General features: G+C 34.8%; 1 protein-coding gene across 7 annotated transcripts in view; it reads right to left on the bottom strand.

Annotated features, from left to right (window-relative positions):
- XRN1 (5'-3' exoribonuclease 1) overlaps nucleotides 1–18,283 on the bottom strand; it is a 40,011-nt gene that overhangs the window by 8,606 nt on the left and 13,122 nt on the right. For 5 of the 7 annotated variants that reach the window (XR_014590815.1, XR_014590816.1, XR_014590817.1 and 2 more), the window contains 27 exons: nucleotides 17,911–18,030; nucleotides 17,031–17,200; nucleotides 16,109–16,229; nucleotides 15,919–16,017; nucleotides 14,723–14,826; nucleotides 14,157–14,288; nucleotides 12,764–12,926; nucleotides 12,505–12,618; nucleotides 11,929–12,027; nucleotides 11,651–11,766; nucleotides 10,640–10,786; nucleotides 10,236–10,325; nucleotides 9,185–9,320; nucleotides 8,407–8,463; nucleotides 7,614–7,746; nucleotides 6,473–6,542; nucleotides 5,215–5,440; nucleotides 4,459–4,560; nucleotides 3,699–3,794; nucleotides 3,412–3,526; nucleotides 2,813–2,877; nucleotides 2,292–2,402; nucleotides 1,799–1,924; nucleotides 1,326–1,482; nucleotides 831–1,006; nucleotides 508–621; nucleotides 304–427 (listed from right to left, as the gene is read on the bottom strand). Coding sequence is in view for 4 of the 7 variants with exons in the window: in XM_083868841.1 (XP_083724967.1) it covers nucleotides 304–427; nucleotides 508–621; nucleotides 831–1,006; nucleotides 1,326–1,482; nucleotides 1,799–1,924; nucleotides 2,292–2,402; nucleotides 2,813–2,877; nucleotides 3,412–3,526; nucleotides 3,699–3,794; nucleotides 4,459–4,560; nucleotides 5,215–5,440; nucleotides 6,473–6,542; nucleotides 7,614–7,746; nucleotides 8,407–8,463; nucleotides 9,185–9,320; nucleotides 10,236–10,325; nucleotides 10,640–10,786; nucleotides 11,651–11,766; nucleotides 11,929–12,027; nucleotides 12,505–12,618; nucleotides 12,764–12,926; nucleotides 14,157–14,288; nucleotides 14,723–14,826; nucleotides 15,919–16,017; nucleotides 16,109–16,229; nucleotides 17,031–17,200; nucleotides 17,911–18,030 (3,283 nt within the window). In the remaining 3 variants the exon portion in view is untranslated. The remainder of the gene's footprint in view (nucleotides 1–303; nucleotides 428–507; nucleotides 622–830; nucleotides 1,007–1,325; nucleotides 1,483–1,798; nucleotides 1,925–2,291; nucleotides 2,403–2,812; nucleotides 2,878–3,411; nucleotides 3,527–3,698; nucleotides 3,795–4,458; nucleotides 4,561–5,214; nucleotides 5,441–6,472; nucleotides 6,543–7,613; nucleotides 7,747–8,406; nucleotides 8,464–9,184; nucleotides 9,321–10,235; nucleotides 10,326–10,639; nucleotides 10,787–11,650; nucleotides 11,767–11,928; nucleotides 12,028–12,504; nucleotides 12,619–12,763; nucleotides 12,927–14,156; nucleotides 14,289–14,722; nucleotides 14,827–15,918; nucleotides 16,018–16,108; nucleotides 16,230–17,030; nucleotides 17,201–17,910; nucleotides 18,031–18,283) is intronic. The other 2 variants (XM_083868842.1, XM_083868843.1) reach the window with 2 other exon arrangements.

The following is an 18,283-nucleotide window of genomic DNA, read 5'->3' as shown; positions in this document are numbered from 1 at the left end:
TGCTTTCAAATTAATACTGCTGTTTTAAAGAAAAAATAAACGGAAAAAGCACCTAAGACTGAATGGATAAAAACATTCTTGAGAAAAAGAAACAATTAATAGAGATGATTCTTTATACTGAATTAATCTGCACATTGATGTGACAATGGTCATGAACTGTTTTCAAAACTGTTCAGACATACAAGTACACAGATGAAGACCAAAAAACGAGGCTTTCTGGAAAGCATTCATTTTCATATAAAACCCACCACAATTAGAGGATATATTGATATGATCTGAAATGTATACTAGTCAAACACCTACCAGGGGGCTGTGCAAATACTGGAGGAATTGATGCAGGTGGTACAGGAACTCCTAGTGGCTGGTAATTTGGAAACACTGGGGGAGGCAGAGGTGGAGGCGAAGCGAAGTTTACTCCTATGGAACCCTATGAAGAAGGAAACAGAGGTTTACCAACAGCTGCAGCGCAGAGAGACAAAGATTCGAAGAGATCTTTTAAATCCTCACCAAGCGCTGTAAAGCAAAAAGCGCGGCTTTCTCCTTTGCCTCAGCTTCGGAATGACACTGCGGCCCGTGAACCAGTAAACCATTTGAGAGCTTTATGTGGCAAACTGTCATGGTCTAGAAAAACAGAGAGAAAAGAGTTTTGAGGGAATTTGTATTGCTAACAAAGTGTGAGACAAAAACAGAGGTTTGTTTTTTTGTTTGAAAAAAAGGCAACAAAGGGAGCTAAGCTTTATTCTCAGATTTCAGCGGTCAGTCCAAATATTTAATATAGAACAGCTGATAGAAAATTGAGAACTTGTACTTTTGCAGAAAAAACATTTTACCTGTGGTGTTTTTAGGAAAGAGAAATCTGGTTGTGACATTCCAAGAAGAGAACAAACACGAGAAAGCTCAGAAACAGTAGACAGTGCAGGCTGTGGACAAGTGAAAGGATGGCCTCCAGATTCTGTCGCTGGTGTGTTCTGGGGGCCTCCAGGGCTATGCTTGTTCATATAAGCAGCTGACAATAGGGGAAAAAAAAGAAATTGTATCACAATTATTTCATTCACTAAAAGGATGGCAACTTGGTTATTAGCCCCCCCCCCCCCCCCCCCCAAAAAAAAAGGTTATTTGGTCTTTTTTCCTGATATTTTCATATTGTTGAACAAAAACTAAGAGACTACGTCTGAAGAGAGTTTTAGATCCAAATATAGAATTAGAACTAAAAAAAGATGGAAATTTTATTACTGTATTTTGATAAACAATACCCTGCTGAAACTGTGTTCTAAAATGTCGCTCCAAGGTGAAGCTCTGAATTATGAGCTGATGGTTAAACATACCCATTTTTTTTGTTGGTCTGTATTGCACAGCAGCTCCATGGCAATCCTGTCTACCAGAGGGAGCAGGAACATCATTAACTTGTGATTTCACTTCATTCCTTGTTTGCAGATCTGAGCCATCTATCTTCAAAATCTCTTTGAGCATCTGTGTTCCTTTCTTTAAAAATAAAATAAACCACTCAGGAACATGCTGGCATTCAGGTAACATGACCTTCTTAACACTCATTATCATAATTGGTAACAGAATCTGGCTTTTTATTTTCCAATCCGTTTTATTTTATCAAAGCAAAGATAACAGCATCTTAGCATAAACAAAGGTGCTTGCTAATTTTTTTTGAGAATAGCTAATTAAAAAATCATTAAAACACTTTAAAAAGCAAACTGAGGTTTCATGGAGATTCTTTAAATAGAAGCATTGAAGCTAAGACAGCAGATGCTAAACTACACTGAAATGATTCCTGCAATATACAAACCATTGCAAACGACTGTGGTGACAGATGTTCCTCGTTTGTAGCTCTTGCTTCCTTGGAGTAAGTCTGCACTTCATTTTCTTTGGAAACTTTCAAAGAAGCTAGAAGGCTTTCCAGTTCATTGTCCTTCTTAAATTAAAGAAGAAAAAAGGTATATCAACTAAGTGTATTTACAAGCAGATGCAAGAGGAAGGGTGTATGAATTCTAGGTTTATTTTATTCTCATTCAGATTTTTCCTTCCTTAGCTTAGACAGGTCATGGTCACGTCTGTTCAGAGTGTGAACAAATATCCAGAGACTGCACCAAGTTCTGCATATTAAATATGCAAGTATTGACCAAGAGAGAACTGATTTAAAGAACAATCAAAGTTAGACAAGTTTGCTGTATTTTTTGAACATGAATTTGCAAACAAGTAACCAGGAACAACTGGAACAAACTGGACTGGAAACTAAAGTTACTCCAAGAACACAAGACAGTCAATTCCTTAGATCCTACCTTTCCACTTGTGCAGGGACCATCAACTGCAGCCTTCTGAATTAAAGGCATGTTGGGACTTCCATTCCTCTTCAAAAGTTTGACATTGTACTTATTCACACCTGCGAAATTCTGAAGTAAATTGCAGCAAGTATTATTGAACAATCTATTACTATCTATTATCTATCTCTAATTACAGTCTATTACACAATCATATTAGAAATGCATCTGCAAAGAGCTTTCACAAGCTAATATTCTTAGAGGATTTCAGCTTACTGAACACCTAGCATTTGTGTTTTCCCACTAGAGCTTAGATTTTAGAGTCTAAGAGGAATAGCAAAGCTGTTTGGTATCATCATACATTTTATGCACTTTCTCTCATATTCTGTCTATAAACCTCTAATAAAAAAAAGAATAATCTCCAAAATAAATTTTGACTGAAAGAATCAACTAAGATGCCAGTTAAAGACAAATCTGTAAAATGATAAATCACATCAGAGTAAAATTAAAAGAATAGATTTACTCAGTACAGACAAAATTACCTGTTGGTTTGACATTTTATTATGTGGTTGACTTTCACCTCTTGTAACTTTGGAATCTTCTTTAACTACAAAAGAATGCATTCTTTTGAAATGCTCTTAAAAACTCTAACAGTCAAGACTCAAAACAATTAGTAACTCCATACAAATACACAGAGTTGCATTAATCTGAATGATTTTATCAAATGTTTAATTCTTATTTCATAGGTCATTTGGTCTATGCTTTTCTTCTAGGATAAAATGAAATTAAATGTATCCAATAATAGATCTATTTTTTATTCTACAAATATGATCATAAGCAGATTTTCAAAGACATGTGGTTTTTTTGTTTGTTTTTTTTTTTTTTTTTTTTTTTTTAATTAGATGGGTGGCAAGCCAACAGAACACAGAACAACTTGCCTAAAAGGTTCAGGATTAAGTGTGGAACCATCTAATATGTACTTCAAGGACATTATTTGACAGTAACAAGTGCAATGTAGTGTTTAGAAAACTGTAATAAATTATTTCCTGTCTATAACTACAAAAAGCTCATCAGACATTTCAATGAAGGTCAGATAAAGCAAGCAGTTCCTCTAAACAAAGTTTCTAATTATAGTACTTACATTTTTTATAAGGCTCCTGTTTTCTTTGCTGACATTTAAAGCTGCCGTCATTGAAGCCTGGCTTATAAAACTGATGGCCAGTTCCCAGCTTGATTTCCTGAGGTAGAACTGCACCCTAGGATTTCAAACATCAAAGCTTAACCAGAAAACTGGGTATCTATTATTTACATAGTAGTGCCCTAAGCCTACCCCTTTCCAGTGCTGTGCATACTCCATGTAACACCACTTTGATATTAAGTACCTTCATATTTTGAATGCAGAGATCTGTTTAAAGTTTCTATACAAACCTTCTCGTGCATGTTTTGCTGAACGTGATGAGACTTCCCAGAACTCTGCAATGACTGCCATATGCTGCAGAATTCATCATCTTGCTTACTCTGTGCCTGAAAATTTAAAAAACAAGACCCTTAAACTCAGTAGCAATAAATTCAACTTTTGAACAACTAAGTATATACCAAGACATTCTGGAAAAAAGGTTCAAGTTTAACAGTTCTCAGATGACAGATATTTTCATACTGACACTAGTACAAGTTGCAGGTAATTAATAATGAAACAAGCTGTTGTAGTGGATTGCAGTTACAAGTTTCTGCAACTACAAGATTGCAGTTACCAAGAATCACTACTAAACTGAAATGAGCTTAGTTTGATGATGAAGTATAATGAAATTCAGGTAACAGTTCAGAATGGTTTCAAAAGCATGCATTCATACTGGGAGTATTCTTAGATTTTATTATTCATGATTTATTTTGTAAGGCCTTGCCAACAAGGCTCAATTACTTCATCGCATTACAGGTATGTTACCGCAGAACTATAGTGCAGCTATGCAAAAAAACACTTTTAAAAATCTAGTATCTAAACAAGGATAACACAGGATATTATATTCATCCAAGAACTGAGAGCAGTTCTGCTCCAGTCTGTATCTGAACTAAAACATCTGATGTACTAAAACAAAGCAATTTATTAATCATGAGAAAATGACACCCACCCTGAACAGAGGGCCAAAACAGAGACCTTTGGGTCCGATACTAAATGAATCCGAACACTCACTTTATTTTTCTGATTGCCACTCAGAAATGATCCTTTCTGGGGTGAGTTAGAGTTGCCCTGATTTTCAGCCCTGAGATTGTAATGCTGTCTTCCATTCAGTTGCTAAACCATTGAGAGAGAAAAAAAAAAATCACAAGTGTTTCAATGCCTTACATTTTCTTTTGGAAAGTACTTTTTCTTGTATAGACTTGAAAAACATGAGACAACTATTTTCAAACACACTTAGAGCAACATGAAGTTACTAATTAAGGTAAGTTTCTTTAAAGAGATCTCCTGTTAAAAAAATAAACTACCATTAAACCACCAAGAAACTCAATTCACTTGTAATTTTCCTCATTTATTGTAATTTCAAAGTAAATTATAACTGAGAAACAAAACTGATAGGGAAATTATGTTTTCCATTTCTAAGCATGGACAAACAGCTTATAAGGAAGTACTAACTGAATCACAGCTTTAAGGAAATAACTCCATCTCTGTCCAAACACACTATCTGTTGACACCAAATATGGTGTCACTGCTCTGAAGTATCCATCTCTCAGAAAAGCAACTGGAGCTACTCAGAGCAAAACCACTGTCAATAAGAAAATTTTAGTCCTTTTCATTATTAGATTGTTTCATTTTTCCAGCGTAAGAATTATTCTACTTCTAATATACTGACATAAAAACTAAGTTTTGTTTGGACCAATGAAGATAACCATGTCACTATTTCAAATTCTATAGCATAACATTTTTGTACAAATGCAAGAAAAGTCTTACTTGAGTAGGAACAAAAAGGGAGCGAGGAGAATGGTTGAGGCCTCCCAGATGCATTTTTTGTGAGCATACAGATGAGAGATCAGATGCATATGAGTTGTAGTTATTCACTGCTGGTTGAGGTTTAACTATGGCCATCAGCTTTTGATTTCCCATTTCAGACCGACTACCATGAGACAAGTTAATTAAGGCACTTGAGGGCAGGCGATAACCTCTGGCAGGTGAGCACCTTGAGAAAAGTGAATTTCAGAGTTGTTTCATGCAGTTTAACTGTTGCCAAAAGACAATGACTCAAGTTTGAAAAACAGAAGCTGAAAACTATGCAATATTGAAATCTAGTAGCATTGCAGACAACCTGAAACCCATGGCTCCCCTTTGCCCTCTGGCTGTCAAACAGTAATTAGCACTACTCTCAGTTTATATTGTACCTTTCAGTGCCGAGCTTAAAGAAATTTTTAAGATGAGTGAATTGTTATAGAACACTTCTGTAGTAAATATTTCTGTAAAAGAACCAGAAAACAATATTCTTTTAGTTTTCAGAAATGAAAACTGAAGTTTCAGGTTCAGTAGCAGAATTACAAATTGAAATTAAGCAGCATTTCTGAACACTGAATATTATCTGTGTTACAGGATGTGCAAGGCCTATGATTGCTGAACGCAGGTAGTAGGGAAGAATCTCCTCTAATTTCCATCATTAAAACCTTAATGTTTAGGTAAGAACAGTAAAATGAAGCCTGCTGGATATATCTGAGCACTTAGAAGTTTAAGTGTTTACTTCAATACAGAAGAATTATCACACTTCAAAAAACAACAGCACCTTCACCTCCTGAAGAACAATTCAGGCTTTTAATCGATGGAATTTAGTGTCTAAGTATTAGCTATTGAGTTCAGAGTCCCTTCTTCAGAGGAACAGTTTAATCTACATGTTGAACACATACTGATAAGAACTTATTTTCTACATATTTGTTTATAAGGACATCTGGATTCAGTGCTTTATTCTGCTTGTTCGTATTTTCTTTCTGCAAGTCAGAAGTTCATACACCAAAAAAGCCTAAAGAGCATTTCCACAATGTAACATGCTGCAAAGAAATTATCACTACTCAAAAGAGAATCGAGTAACACAAAATAAATAAAAACTGACCAACACTGCCAAAAAAAATTTTAAGAAGAGGCATTAAACATACTCAACCAAATCAAAGCCAACAATTTCATGCCGTCTATAGGAATAGCATGAAATAACCCTCAACTCCCCCACACAAACCTTATAGTGAGGCCTCCAAGGAATTCTTCATCAAACAAAACTTCAAAGAGCACATCTGTTTCTCTAGTAGCTGTAGAAAACAAAGCAAAATATCATCCTATACAGTTATTTCCATCTATACTGTATAAATATCTATCTATAGTAGTTATACAATAAATAATGAAAAGACCAAAAATCAACAACAGATCCCCAAATAATTTCTCAGTTATTTCATTAATGGGATTTTTGGAAATGCTTCTCAAGGTCTCAATATGTCTGCCCTTTAATGTACCATACATTACACCTTACCAATGTGGATTAATAGAACTGCAGTTAATAGCAGTATGTCACAGTTGTCAGAAACTGGCAGAAAAGAGATGCAAGCCACTTCTACATTCAGGCAGTCAGAAAATAATGGCTACTTGCATAATGATAGACTAATACAGCTTTAAAATTATATTAGTATCTAAGAATTATGGAGAAAAGAGCATTTTTTTTAAAAAACTGCACCCAAGTCCAGTCTATTTGAAATTCTGTTAGATGCAAACTAAATGAGAAAGCAACTTCTGAAATGGCAGTTATAAACCATTTGTAATACTTGATCTAAAACTGCTACACTCCGTGGGGCTCAATAAATCCTTCCTGATATACATTTATGGCTAATCTTGTCAAACAAGGTATAAATCCATGCCAATTAATGGAAATGGAATATAACAGAATAAAAATACAAATTCAAAGTAAAACTATTTTAAGACAAATCATACTTGATCAAGCTTTATGTTCAATGTAAGTATTAAGACTAATACTTGGTTTTTTGAGTACTTCACTTATCTTTGCCCGTGTTTTCCCATAACTTAATTTTGTTCCTTTTCTGATCTGCCTTCTTCATATTAAGAAGAAATGAAGAGTAATTTCTAATTCATATAGGAAGGAACATAGGGTAAGTAATTTCTTATCCAAATAACAGCTGTGTAACACATGAAATTAAAATAGAAGACTTGTAGGTTTGATTCAAAACAATAAATTAACAGCTTCAAGTTGCATATGCTTCATTGTGAGAAATACATGCATTCACAACCATTACACAAAACACTATCCTGAATCCTGTTTTCACATTACTAGCTGAGCTGTTACACAGCTATAATCATGAAGAAAATATTACCTCCTTTAATTCCAATAATGGTGCCTCGCAGACCAATAGGGACAGAAAAGTTCTCTCTGACATTGACAACACGGTCAAAGAGCCTGTACTCTGCATCTCGATCTGGAACAACCCCCTTCTGCTGCTCTAATGGCTGACAATAACCAAAAGACTGTGTTAATGTATGCAAAACAATAAAGATTACAATAAATTGCATTTATGACAATATCTGAGACTATACACTACAAATTAAACTTTCTAGGAAAAAAAACCATAGGAAGTCCCCCCAAAAACCTTCCCTGTCCAGATTCAAAGCAAACTTTCTTTTTTTTTTTTTTCCGCTTGCAACTCTCACTCAGTGCTTCTGCCTGAAAACGTGTTGCACACTAGTTGATCAAGAGAATCAATTCAGACAGAACCAAAACATCACGTGTGACCTGCTTATAGTAAAATAGGCAAGATCAGCAGTTGGTCCTATGTGAAGAACTGAATAAAAAGTGAGAAATGGGAAAAGAGACAGCAGAAAGCACATTTTATTTTGCCTTTTTTATAGAGCCAATAAGAACTGTAGAAGCATAAAGGACAGAAGGTAGAAAAAAACCTGAAAGTCAGTGCCTGACATGAGAGAGCTTGTAGTTAGAAGAAATTCTCTCTCCTTGTAGAGACAGATAACTGTTTTCAAAATTGTTTTCTAGAAGGCATAATAAAATCTTTCCTTTCATCAATACTGTCAAAAAATTCCATTCTCCTAAAGTTGGTAAGCTTAGGTAAAATAACTAACTTAAAACCCCCGCAACCCAGTGACATCACTTACTCTGTACAGCAAATGGGGTTTCACAGTTACTCGCACCTTCTTGTTGCTCTTCCTCTGCTAAAGGAAAGGAACAGAAAGTCTTTACAAACCAGTGTAGGAACAAGCACTTGAACAAGTAAAACAAAACTCTTGAAAAGATCATGTAGAATTCCTTCGTTTCTTTTAGATAATGGTAGAGAGCTTTAATAAAGTCTTTAGGGTAAGTCTAGTTTTTAAAACATGTTGGATTTCATAGCAATCCATTAGCTGTCTAATTCCAGATTTCACATCAATTTTCAACAATGTCCTTGCAAGTTATTTCAAAAAAAATCAGTCAAAAATCATTTGGCTTTGTCCTTAGCTTTTACTTTAGTAATTTCCTTGGCCACTTTTTTCACCTGTAGCCTTCATAAAATAACTTTCTAATTTTCTGCAGACCAAAGAGAAACTGCAAGGGAAGAATAGCTGGGATTGCATGTAAAAAGAGCACTTTAGTATTTTTCAATATATACTGATACCTGTTCCTTTAGAAAACCACCAAAAGGCACAGCTCAGAGTATGTCCCACTGCTGATAAATCACCCCTAAAAGGATGAATCTCTTACAAAGATTAATAATGAGCTCTTCTGAATTTCTGGCATAACTCATATTACAAATCCAGATTTTACATTATATTCTGTGTTCTTTTTCTTTGGAATGGCAAGCAATCTTCAAATGTCTTATTTAAATTCAAGAACTTCAAAAACAACAAGCACTGCTTTTTGGTTCACCCCTGCTCACAGTGACACCAAGCTGCCTACCTTGCATTTCTCTATTTCTTCTTCAATTTTCTCAACAATGGCTGCATCCAAAATTTGCAAGTCACAAGATGAGCGAGACAAGGCAGACACAGGATGTGCTTTTAACCAGGCAACAATTTCTTGTACTTTTTCAGCTCTGAATAAAAAATGGCATGAATGAAAGCTTTTAGCTGCATAAACCTGTCATTTTACCATGTTCCCTATTTTAATCAGTCAAGTATTATCATACAGGCACACTGATTGTATATATTCATGAAGTAATGGAATCTAAAGGTTCTGTATGATTTAAGAAAATCAGAATTATACAGTACTGTTTCAAAACCATAACCTAAACTTTTGTTTCAGGAAAAAAAAATTAATTAAAAGTATTCAGCAAATGAAGTTTGCATCCAACCAACAAACTGCGTCCAGATGTGATTACTAGTTCTGTGACCAGCTGTTTCTCACAACACAGGAAGAAAGAACTTCACAGGGGAAGACTCTCTAGTAAAATGTCCTTTTTGTAGAAGAGTCCCACACTGGTGTATCACCAGGTAAGAGTCCTGCAGATTTACTGACTGAAGCCCATGGACTGGGTTTATTAACTAAAGCAGTTTCAAGTTACTGTACTGTGTCAGGAACCAAGGTTGCTATTTTTCTCCCTGCTAAATATTTACTAAAACTGTGCAAAATACTTCCAACTCTGTAGGACTTACTTTTCAAATTCCAAGTGATTCTAGACAATTACCACAGTTATTGTCTTTTTTTTTTTTTAATTTATAACTAATCAAAGCTATGCTTACTGAAGGTTATTTTAAAAGCAAGAATTATGAAATAGCCACTGAAATTGATATTTCTCATTTACTGGACTTGAGGTTGAAGTCTGGCAGAAACTCCACTACTGAAAAGTACAACATCCAAATAATGTTTTCAGCCATCACTGAACAACCAGGCGGCTGGAGGAACAGTAAGGTTTCAGTTACAGAGCAGCCACTGCATGATCACTACCAATTTCACAATTGTCAGTCTTTACTCTCCTTACTGTCGGAAAGAGATAAGGACGATGGCTTACCCATTCTCATCCTCTCCAGGCCAAATGTCATCTTCATAGCAGATATCTTCCTGGCTGTTCTTGGCTACATAATTAAAGAGTTCAGGCACCCTAAAAAAACACCGAATATATGGAAGATGACTTTAGTTTCACATCAGCACAGATCACAAAAAAGACCCATCAAATTCAAGTCTGGTAAGCTTCAAAAGTTGTGAAGCCCAGATGGGTTATTTTTTACAAAATTTAGTATCATACTGCTAATTTTTCAAAGGCGAGCTCCTAACAAAATTGGTCTATCACAAAATAGAACACTAGAATAAAAGAAACTAACTCATCGTTCTTAGCAGATCTGTGACCAGAGAACAAATTCTAACAATTGATACATAGGTGGGTAATTTGGATGAATCTCATATCCAATAATTTACCTTTCTAAATACTCAGCAAGTAGTTGTTCTACTGCAGATGAATACATCCATTCATTTCCAACTTTCTTAGTATAGCCAGGAACTTCTTCATTTTTCTTATTGAATTTCAGGTTTAGCCCCACATTTGCTTTGTGATCACCATGAGGACTGGGAATAAGAAAATGTTCATTAGCTTACAATAATATTTGTGTGTGTTTACATGCATTAAAAAAAACCTCCTCCTAAACATACATTCCTGACCTTACACCACAGAAAAATTAAATTCATTGTATTGTTTACTTGTTAACATTGTGTCAGTTGTAAATGTCACAGGCCAAAAGCTGTGCTATGGTAGCTGTCCAGCTGTGTGCCTATACTTCATTGCAAAGGAGGGTAGAAAATGTTTTACATTTCTTTCTTAATTGAGATCTAATCAACCACAATCAAAGTGGCATTTAGCAATGTGCAGAAGGATGCGCTTGAAGTTCCATCAGGAAGAACTGTACACATTAGATCACAATAAGATGCTTAGGCATCAACCAGATCTTTAGAGAGGAACCAGAATTTTGACCTTCACAGGATTACATGGATTGCCTCCCTTATTTATTTTAAGCAGTCCTAACTAGTTCTGAAAATAAGCTACAGGTACAATTAATCTCCCTTTATAGTAGGAGTAATAAGTACAATGAAATTAGATCCTGATTCCACTTTTTAATTCTCAGTATGGCAAAGTCAGTTTAAATTCTTAATTCAATTTTGTAAATAGCTAACCAGGAAAGACAGTTTTTTATCTGCCTACAATATGAAAGCAAACAGAACTGTCCAGTAGAAAAAAAAATTAAAACATGCTTCTGGTAGAAAAAAAGTCCTGCATATCAACTTAGTTTACAGCAAATAAACTTCAAAGAAGGCCTCAAATCACAAAAGAGTGTACACTTGATAAAAACAGCACTTAAACACAGCAAAAATTCTGTAGAGTTATAGCAGAATTTAGAAGCTTCTCTACAGTCAAAATTCACAAAGACAACTTACTTCTTCTTTGATCCTCTTCCAATAAAGATACTCCCTGTAAATCTGGAGACAAGATATCCACTTACTCCAAGACGGCTGGCCAAAATATATGCAGGATTGTATTTCACAGAATATTTCTTTAAAACAAACAAACAAAACATATTGGCAATGCCCAAAGGATAAGAATTTTTATACAAAGGGCAAATGAATGATATGGAAACATCCCATAAAGATATTTACCATGGCAAAATCTATTGATACATTGTTAAAGCTTTTACTAGAAAAGCAGAAGCACTCACATGCTGGTTCTGTATTAAAGTTTCAAGCTGGGGTTCACATGGAATATTAAAAACTACCCGGATTCTACCTTCTGGGATCACATCATGGGAATCCTGAACCTTGGAGAGAAACACAATAGGTTAAAAATATTAAAAGGGCTACTCAAAACCAGCAATCTTGGATTCACAGACCTCATGTTCTACTTTATCAACAATTTTGCTGCAGTAGGCACAGAGATGCTTTGGGATTCATCACCTTGCCTTGACCTGTACCTTGTTTCCTCATAGAGCCAATCAGTCAGCATTAAATCAGAGGAATTCATGACTGAAAATAACATAAATGGGAACTTTATGTATTATCCCAAAGAACCAATAAAAATAATCCTGCATTCAAGTTCTGCTTTTTCCTCTTACACAATCAAAAAGGACAGGGAAAACAGAAGATCTCTCTCTTTCTCAGACCAAACCACCAGGGAATCCTAGATTAAAAATTTTAGCTAGCAAACGGCCACTACTGTCACACAACATTTTAGATTATTTTAGGTTTGCAGAAAGAAAAAATCTACAGGGAAAGATGATGAAATTACTGGAACTAACTTCTCCCATGCAGCCATAGTAAGGAGATCCAAGCATGAAGGCTGTACTTCCAGGAGGAAACAAATCATCCAAAGTTTTGATGTTGGAAAAACGAGAGTCAAAGGCTTTGATATCCTGCATGAAAAAGACAACAGTGATAATCTTAAATATCATTCAGATCCAGAAGAATTATTAAAAAGTTTATATAAATAAACACTTTGTTTAAAACATAGTCTGAGTCTGAAATAATTCAGAGAAGATCCTGAACTTGTATATTTACCTTGACGACTGTTTGGTAAACAAAAGGAAGAACTTGTTTAGACCACTGCTTCTCCAAATAAACTTCTCCATTTTGTTTTAGTTGATACCTATTGCCAGTGAGTAACTGTGCATACACAACTACTGACGTTTCATGGATGATTATTCCTTTCCTTCTCTGGTACCTGAACACAAAGCAGAACATTTAGCTTGATTACAATAAACAGAACTGAACCAAGAGGTTAGAATTAATTTATTGAACTAAACTAAACTAAACTACCCACTTTAAAAAAGGATTCTAATAGTTTTCTTCTTATTTTACAAAAAATACCCAGAATAAATGGCTTAACCAACTGCTTGCCCACTGTTGCACAACAATCACTACAGAGCTCGGAGTATTAATTTAAGCACATTTAATCTTTACAGTAGAACGGTTAGGGGTAATTAAATTAGTTAACTTGAATGACAGATAATGAAATGCCAAACTGGTGTCAAATTGATTTGTGCCTTTTTGCTTTTATATATTCTCTATATTCTTTATGTATACATTTGTAGCTCTGTAGCCTATCACAGTACCTGTAGCTAGCATTTTACCTACACTGATAGACAGAAAGACAAAATAAATTCCCCAGCAGCTCCAAGCTGGAGGTCCAAGATTAGATTGTCTGGGAAGCCAAGGTTAAAACCAGCTCTCCAAGACACACTTTCATAAACAAAGTTTAGTTCCTGTCTAAGGGAGGTGGAGTGGAATTCAGAAAGGGTTGAACCGAGGGGAAATGACCTCATCATTTATGTCTCTAACTGGGGACTTGTCAATTATGCTAATTGGCTAAAAACATAAGAATTGTTTGTGTTTTATGTTATGGGTGCATCTTCAAGTGCTTTCCATCTAGAGAGCCGTGCACCTGAGGATCCTTAGAAAGGCAATTCATTTTTATCACATAACTGTGTCTGGCTTGTGACTTAATGACCAGCAAAAAGCATCAAAACTACTGTAACTCATCTACAGTCTACTGAGTACCCACAGTTTACAAGAGCAAGAGCTGTATTCAAATTTAACAAAGCTAAGCTATTTGAGTTGCAAGTTGATTCTGTATTACTTCATTCTATATACTTTCTACAACTGAAGATTGCTAAAACCAGAACAGAAAATTGAGAGAGAATACTGAAACCCATTCATTTGAGAGTTCTTTTGTAACAGCATCTAACTTAATTACCTCAGAACTGACTCCATATATTCTGAAATTTCAATATAAGCTCTTTTATGTTGTTGTTTTAAATTTAAGCAGACTTGATTAACCTTTATCATCAAGTATGCAGCAGCTCTTCTGTGCTACTTAGGTCTGTAATACAGGAACAAAACACAGCTAAGACATAAAATGCAAAGCTACGCTTTAATTTTTGAAGTTACTTACTGTTCTGAAATGCCTTGAACTTCTTTTACCCACATGCTTTGTTCCTTATCTCCAACATAAGCCACTTTAGTTGGGGGCACTGCACTTCCCATGTAAAGCTTCTGTGTCCCATGTGGTTCTTCCAAATAAAACCTTGAGAATATTATGATAGGTAGGAAATTTAACCAAGTAAGATTAACATAGAACATAACCAATAGTGAGAAAAAGTCAAAATAGTTAGAAATGTTTTTAATAAAAAATACCAGTATGTGTGCTATTTATAAAGGAGTATTGTATAGAAACATTCGCTGTGTGGATTCCTGTGCATGCATTTTTCCCTCAAAACTAAGAAGGAACTCTCCCAAGCTTCTACATTTACAACAAAACAGTGAAAGACTAGACTGCTACAGAGACAACCAAACCTCAGAACAATGTTGAACATTCTTCACCAAGCAGCCTTTGTTACAGCTGGACTAATTTGTTGTTAGTTTTACCATAAAATCAAGATTTCTGTGCAGTCCAAGGAACTTAATTTGAAAAAAAACCAATAAGATAACAAAGAACTATATATATGAAGTAACTCTTACTTAGTTTCTCCATCTGACACTGCAACAACTCTGGCTTCTTCAAGATGGGGCCAGTTCACAAAAACTCGCTTTCCAAGTACCAAACTGGCAACATTTTCTACCATCTGAAAAAAAACCCAGAAGTTTTATTACTAATTGTTTAACATATTAAAATATTTTTGTTACAGTATTTTCTTGCTGTTTTTGCAATAAAAACTACAGTATTTAAAGAACAGATTTTCTTGCAGAATAAAAAACTTGTTTATCTTACTATATTTGATACAGATTACATAATCCCTGATTAAAAATGTGGCTCTTAAAATGTTGCATGTGTTACCTGGAAGACCTGGGACAACATGTATGTCTCATATAAATTTACTAAGCACTTATTTTGTTAAATCACTTAGAACTATTTGTGTCTCTGGGACACAATAAACAAAATGACAAATTGGGATTACCAAAGTATTTTGTATGATATATTTTACTTAGTTATCCCTTTGAAAAAAAGGAACAATATTTATGTCCACAACTTGCTAGCATCTGTAAATTCAGTCTCACATTATGTTCTTTTTTCTAACAAGTCTCTGCTGTTTTTTAATATATTAATCGGATTTGATTTTTCTTGCCACGTATCTTGAATATGCACTCTCCCTATCTCACTACTGTAAAATCACATCATATTACATGGTTTTCCTCCTCTCTCCCTTATTTTATTTATTTTTGATTTTTTTTCTTTTCTGCACCTGTCATTTACTACTTTGACTCTTCCCTCTAATTCCTCTATCAAACAGCCTCCTTAGAGTGGAAGGTGTTAAGTCTGCTTCTATGATTAAAAGCAAACACTTTTTTCCTTTGAAATGGTCATCCCTTCAGTTACATAAAAGACAGACAACACTGGTCTGGAGACTGTTCCCTTGCACTTACACCATTCGTTAGCCACCAGCTCCTTACCCAAGAACATCTAAATGCTACCACAGAGAAAGGCCAGAAACTCAACTAAGGAGATTGATTTTTCATATTGTGAAGTCTGGAAAAATTTTAACCCTTTAGCAGATACCCAAAATTCTAGACTGTTTCCCACACAAATGTAGCATTTTAACACCTCAAATCTGACTATTTAACAAATTCAGACTTCTTAACTCGTCTTTAGTACAACTGTGGGGCATTTTTTTTTTTTTTGTTAGATTTTGGTCTATTGTTAGGAGCTGAATGCTTACCTGGTCTTTTGAGTTCTCATCAACTATGATTTCTAACATCATGTTCTCTCCATGGCTGCTTTGCTGAAACACTTGTACACCACTTTTTTTAAGATAGAACTGGGTAAAAACAAAACAGCACATTAACTTGAGCTCCTACATAGTTATCTATTAAATATAATTGAAATGTTGGAAGAGAAAAATCTTTTACCTTATGTTTAATGTGCTTTAAAGTAGGAAATCCACAAAAATATAATGCACTCTTGTTGATTTTGGTTATCTTATTTTGGGTTATTTCTACATGCCAAGCATCCAAAGGTATTGTTTTATACCTAAAAAAGAAGTTGCACAAAATTTGCTCATTCAGATTGACCTTCAGCTCTAGAAAAATTCAACACTCATTCAATCATTAACTGACAAACCCTTTGCTTTCCAACAACTAATTTATGCCACATAGAATATATGGAAAGCACCATAAAAACCCCCATGCTACTGCTGCAAAGAGACTATTCATTAGGAGAAAGACAAAACTTCAGGATATATGCCAAACTCACTATTTTAAATAATTGTAATTACCAAATTCTAACTAGCAATGATTCCATACAGTACCATTCATCTTCACAACTGTCCATTCTTTACCAACTATCCAGCAACAGGAATTCCTCTCTAAGTTTGACTACTGTTAGGCTTATGTTTCCATTTCATCTTCAGTCTGTGTGAAATAAAGCTGGCTACTTTCAGTGGGAAGAAGGTGAAAAACAAATTTGTGTTTAATTCTCTGATTCTCTGCTCTGCATCCAAATGCTTACATTTTTTAAAAAAACACTCTGGATTTAGCATGCCAGTAAATGATCACTATTTGTCAGCTACTTGTACCAGTCTTTCATTCTCTGTCATACAAAGTTTAGTAATTCTCTAGACTGTTCTTGATGATTTAGCATTGGTAATCTGTTTTGCAAAGTAACATCTGAAGGGACAAATACTTTTACTGTGCCATCCAAAGCAGGCAACGTCTAATTCAGTATTTTTCATTTCTCAGTTTACATATTGGCATATGTAAGGCTTGGCTAAAATCTTAGGAAAAGTCCTCTGACTGCTTTTAGCCTGCTCTAAAATAGTTACACCAGCATTACCTCGTGTGACATCGTTCTATTGCAGGGAATTTCTCTGGCCATGGTGACAGGTACTGGAACTCAGCATCTTTGTCATACCAGTACATTAAGCAAGCACTGTGAGTGTTTCTTCGTTTCTCCTCTTCTTTTAGGCCCTTATTACAGGATTCCATGGCTTGCAGCAGTCGTTTCTAAATTTTAGAGGAATTAGCACATGTCAAACTGGCAACAAAAATTACCATGGAAAAAACTACACTTGGAAGGAAACCTGAGAAATCCAGATACCCAATGTGCTCATTGCCCAGTTGCAGCTTCACTCTTTCTTATGTACCTGATAAAAATCTTCTCTGAACAATTACCATGGAATGGCTTTGGAAAATAACCATCTTTCTGCAAGCCTGTTTTCAAAGGGTAGCCTTGTCTAACACTGTTATCCTATATGCAAAAGTAAAGTACTATTTTATGGCTCTTCATTAGTGCTTTCCTATTACTGGTGTCTATGTGAAAAGATTTCCTGTAAAAATACTTTTTTTCAAGTGTTTATTTTATTTTACTTACAGATGTTGTCTGTACAGATGTCTGTCTATACATGTTTATATGTACATAAAACCAGAATATTCTTCTCAAAGGAACTGAACCAAAATATTTGAATAGCTGATTAAAATCATGATCAACAGCAAGTCCACAGCCCTTACTTAGGACTTCTGCCACCTGAAACTAACTTTGTGGTAACTTAACCTAAACTTACTTCCCAAATAGAAACATTTATATTTTTTTGTGGTCTTATCAAGTGTTAATTTAAACTTCCACCTAATTGCATGTCTAACTGTTTATGAAATTAAGAAATTTAGCATTCTTGCTACGCAGCTTTTACGGACAGTATATGCTGAAAAGAACTTACCTCATCAATAAATGGGATTAATACTACAGCTTCCCATTCCTGCTGTTTACCATTTAGGTCAGTTTTAAAATCAGGTGGATAATATTCTATAATAGGAGAATCTTGACTAGTCATCAAATGCTAGGAAAATAGAATAGAGATGATATGAAAGGCAGTTTAGCACTAATTACAAGATGACACAAAGGAAAGCTACTATTAAAATCAATGCAATGCTGTACAGAAATAAAACACTTAACTGTCCTAGTTGGAAATTGCTTAACAAATGTAAAATTTTGTATTTATTACTAACTTTACAATGCACTACATATAGTAACAAGTAGAATATTTAACCATACACCTAAAATGTAGAGACAGAATATAATTAACAAGACAT

The sequence above is a fragment of the Zosterops lateralis genome, assembly GCF_965231275.1.
Source record: "Zosterops lateralis genome assembly, chromosome: 10".
NCBI classification, from domain to species: Eukaryota; Metazoa; Chordata; class Aves; order Passeriformes; family Zosteropidae; genus Zosterops; species Zosterops lateralis.
The sequence above is the reverse complement of the archived record's forward strand: the minus strand, read 5'-3'. Positions and strand labels throughout refer to the sequence as shown.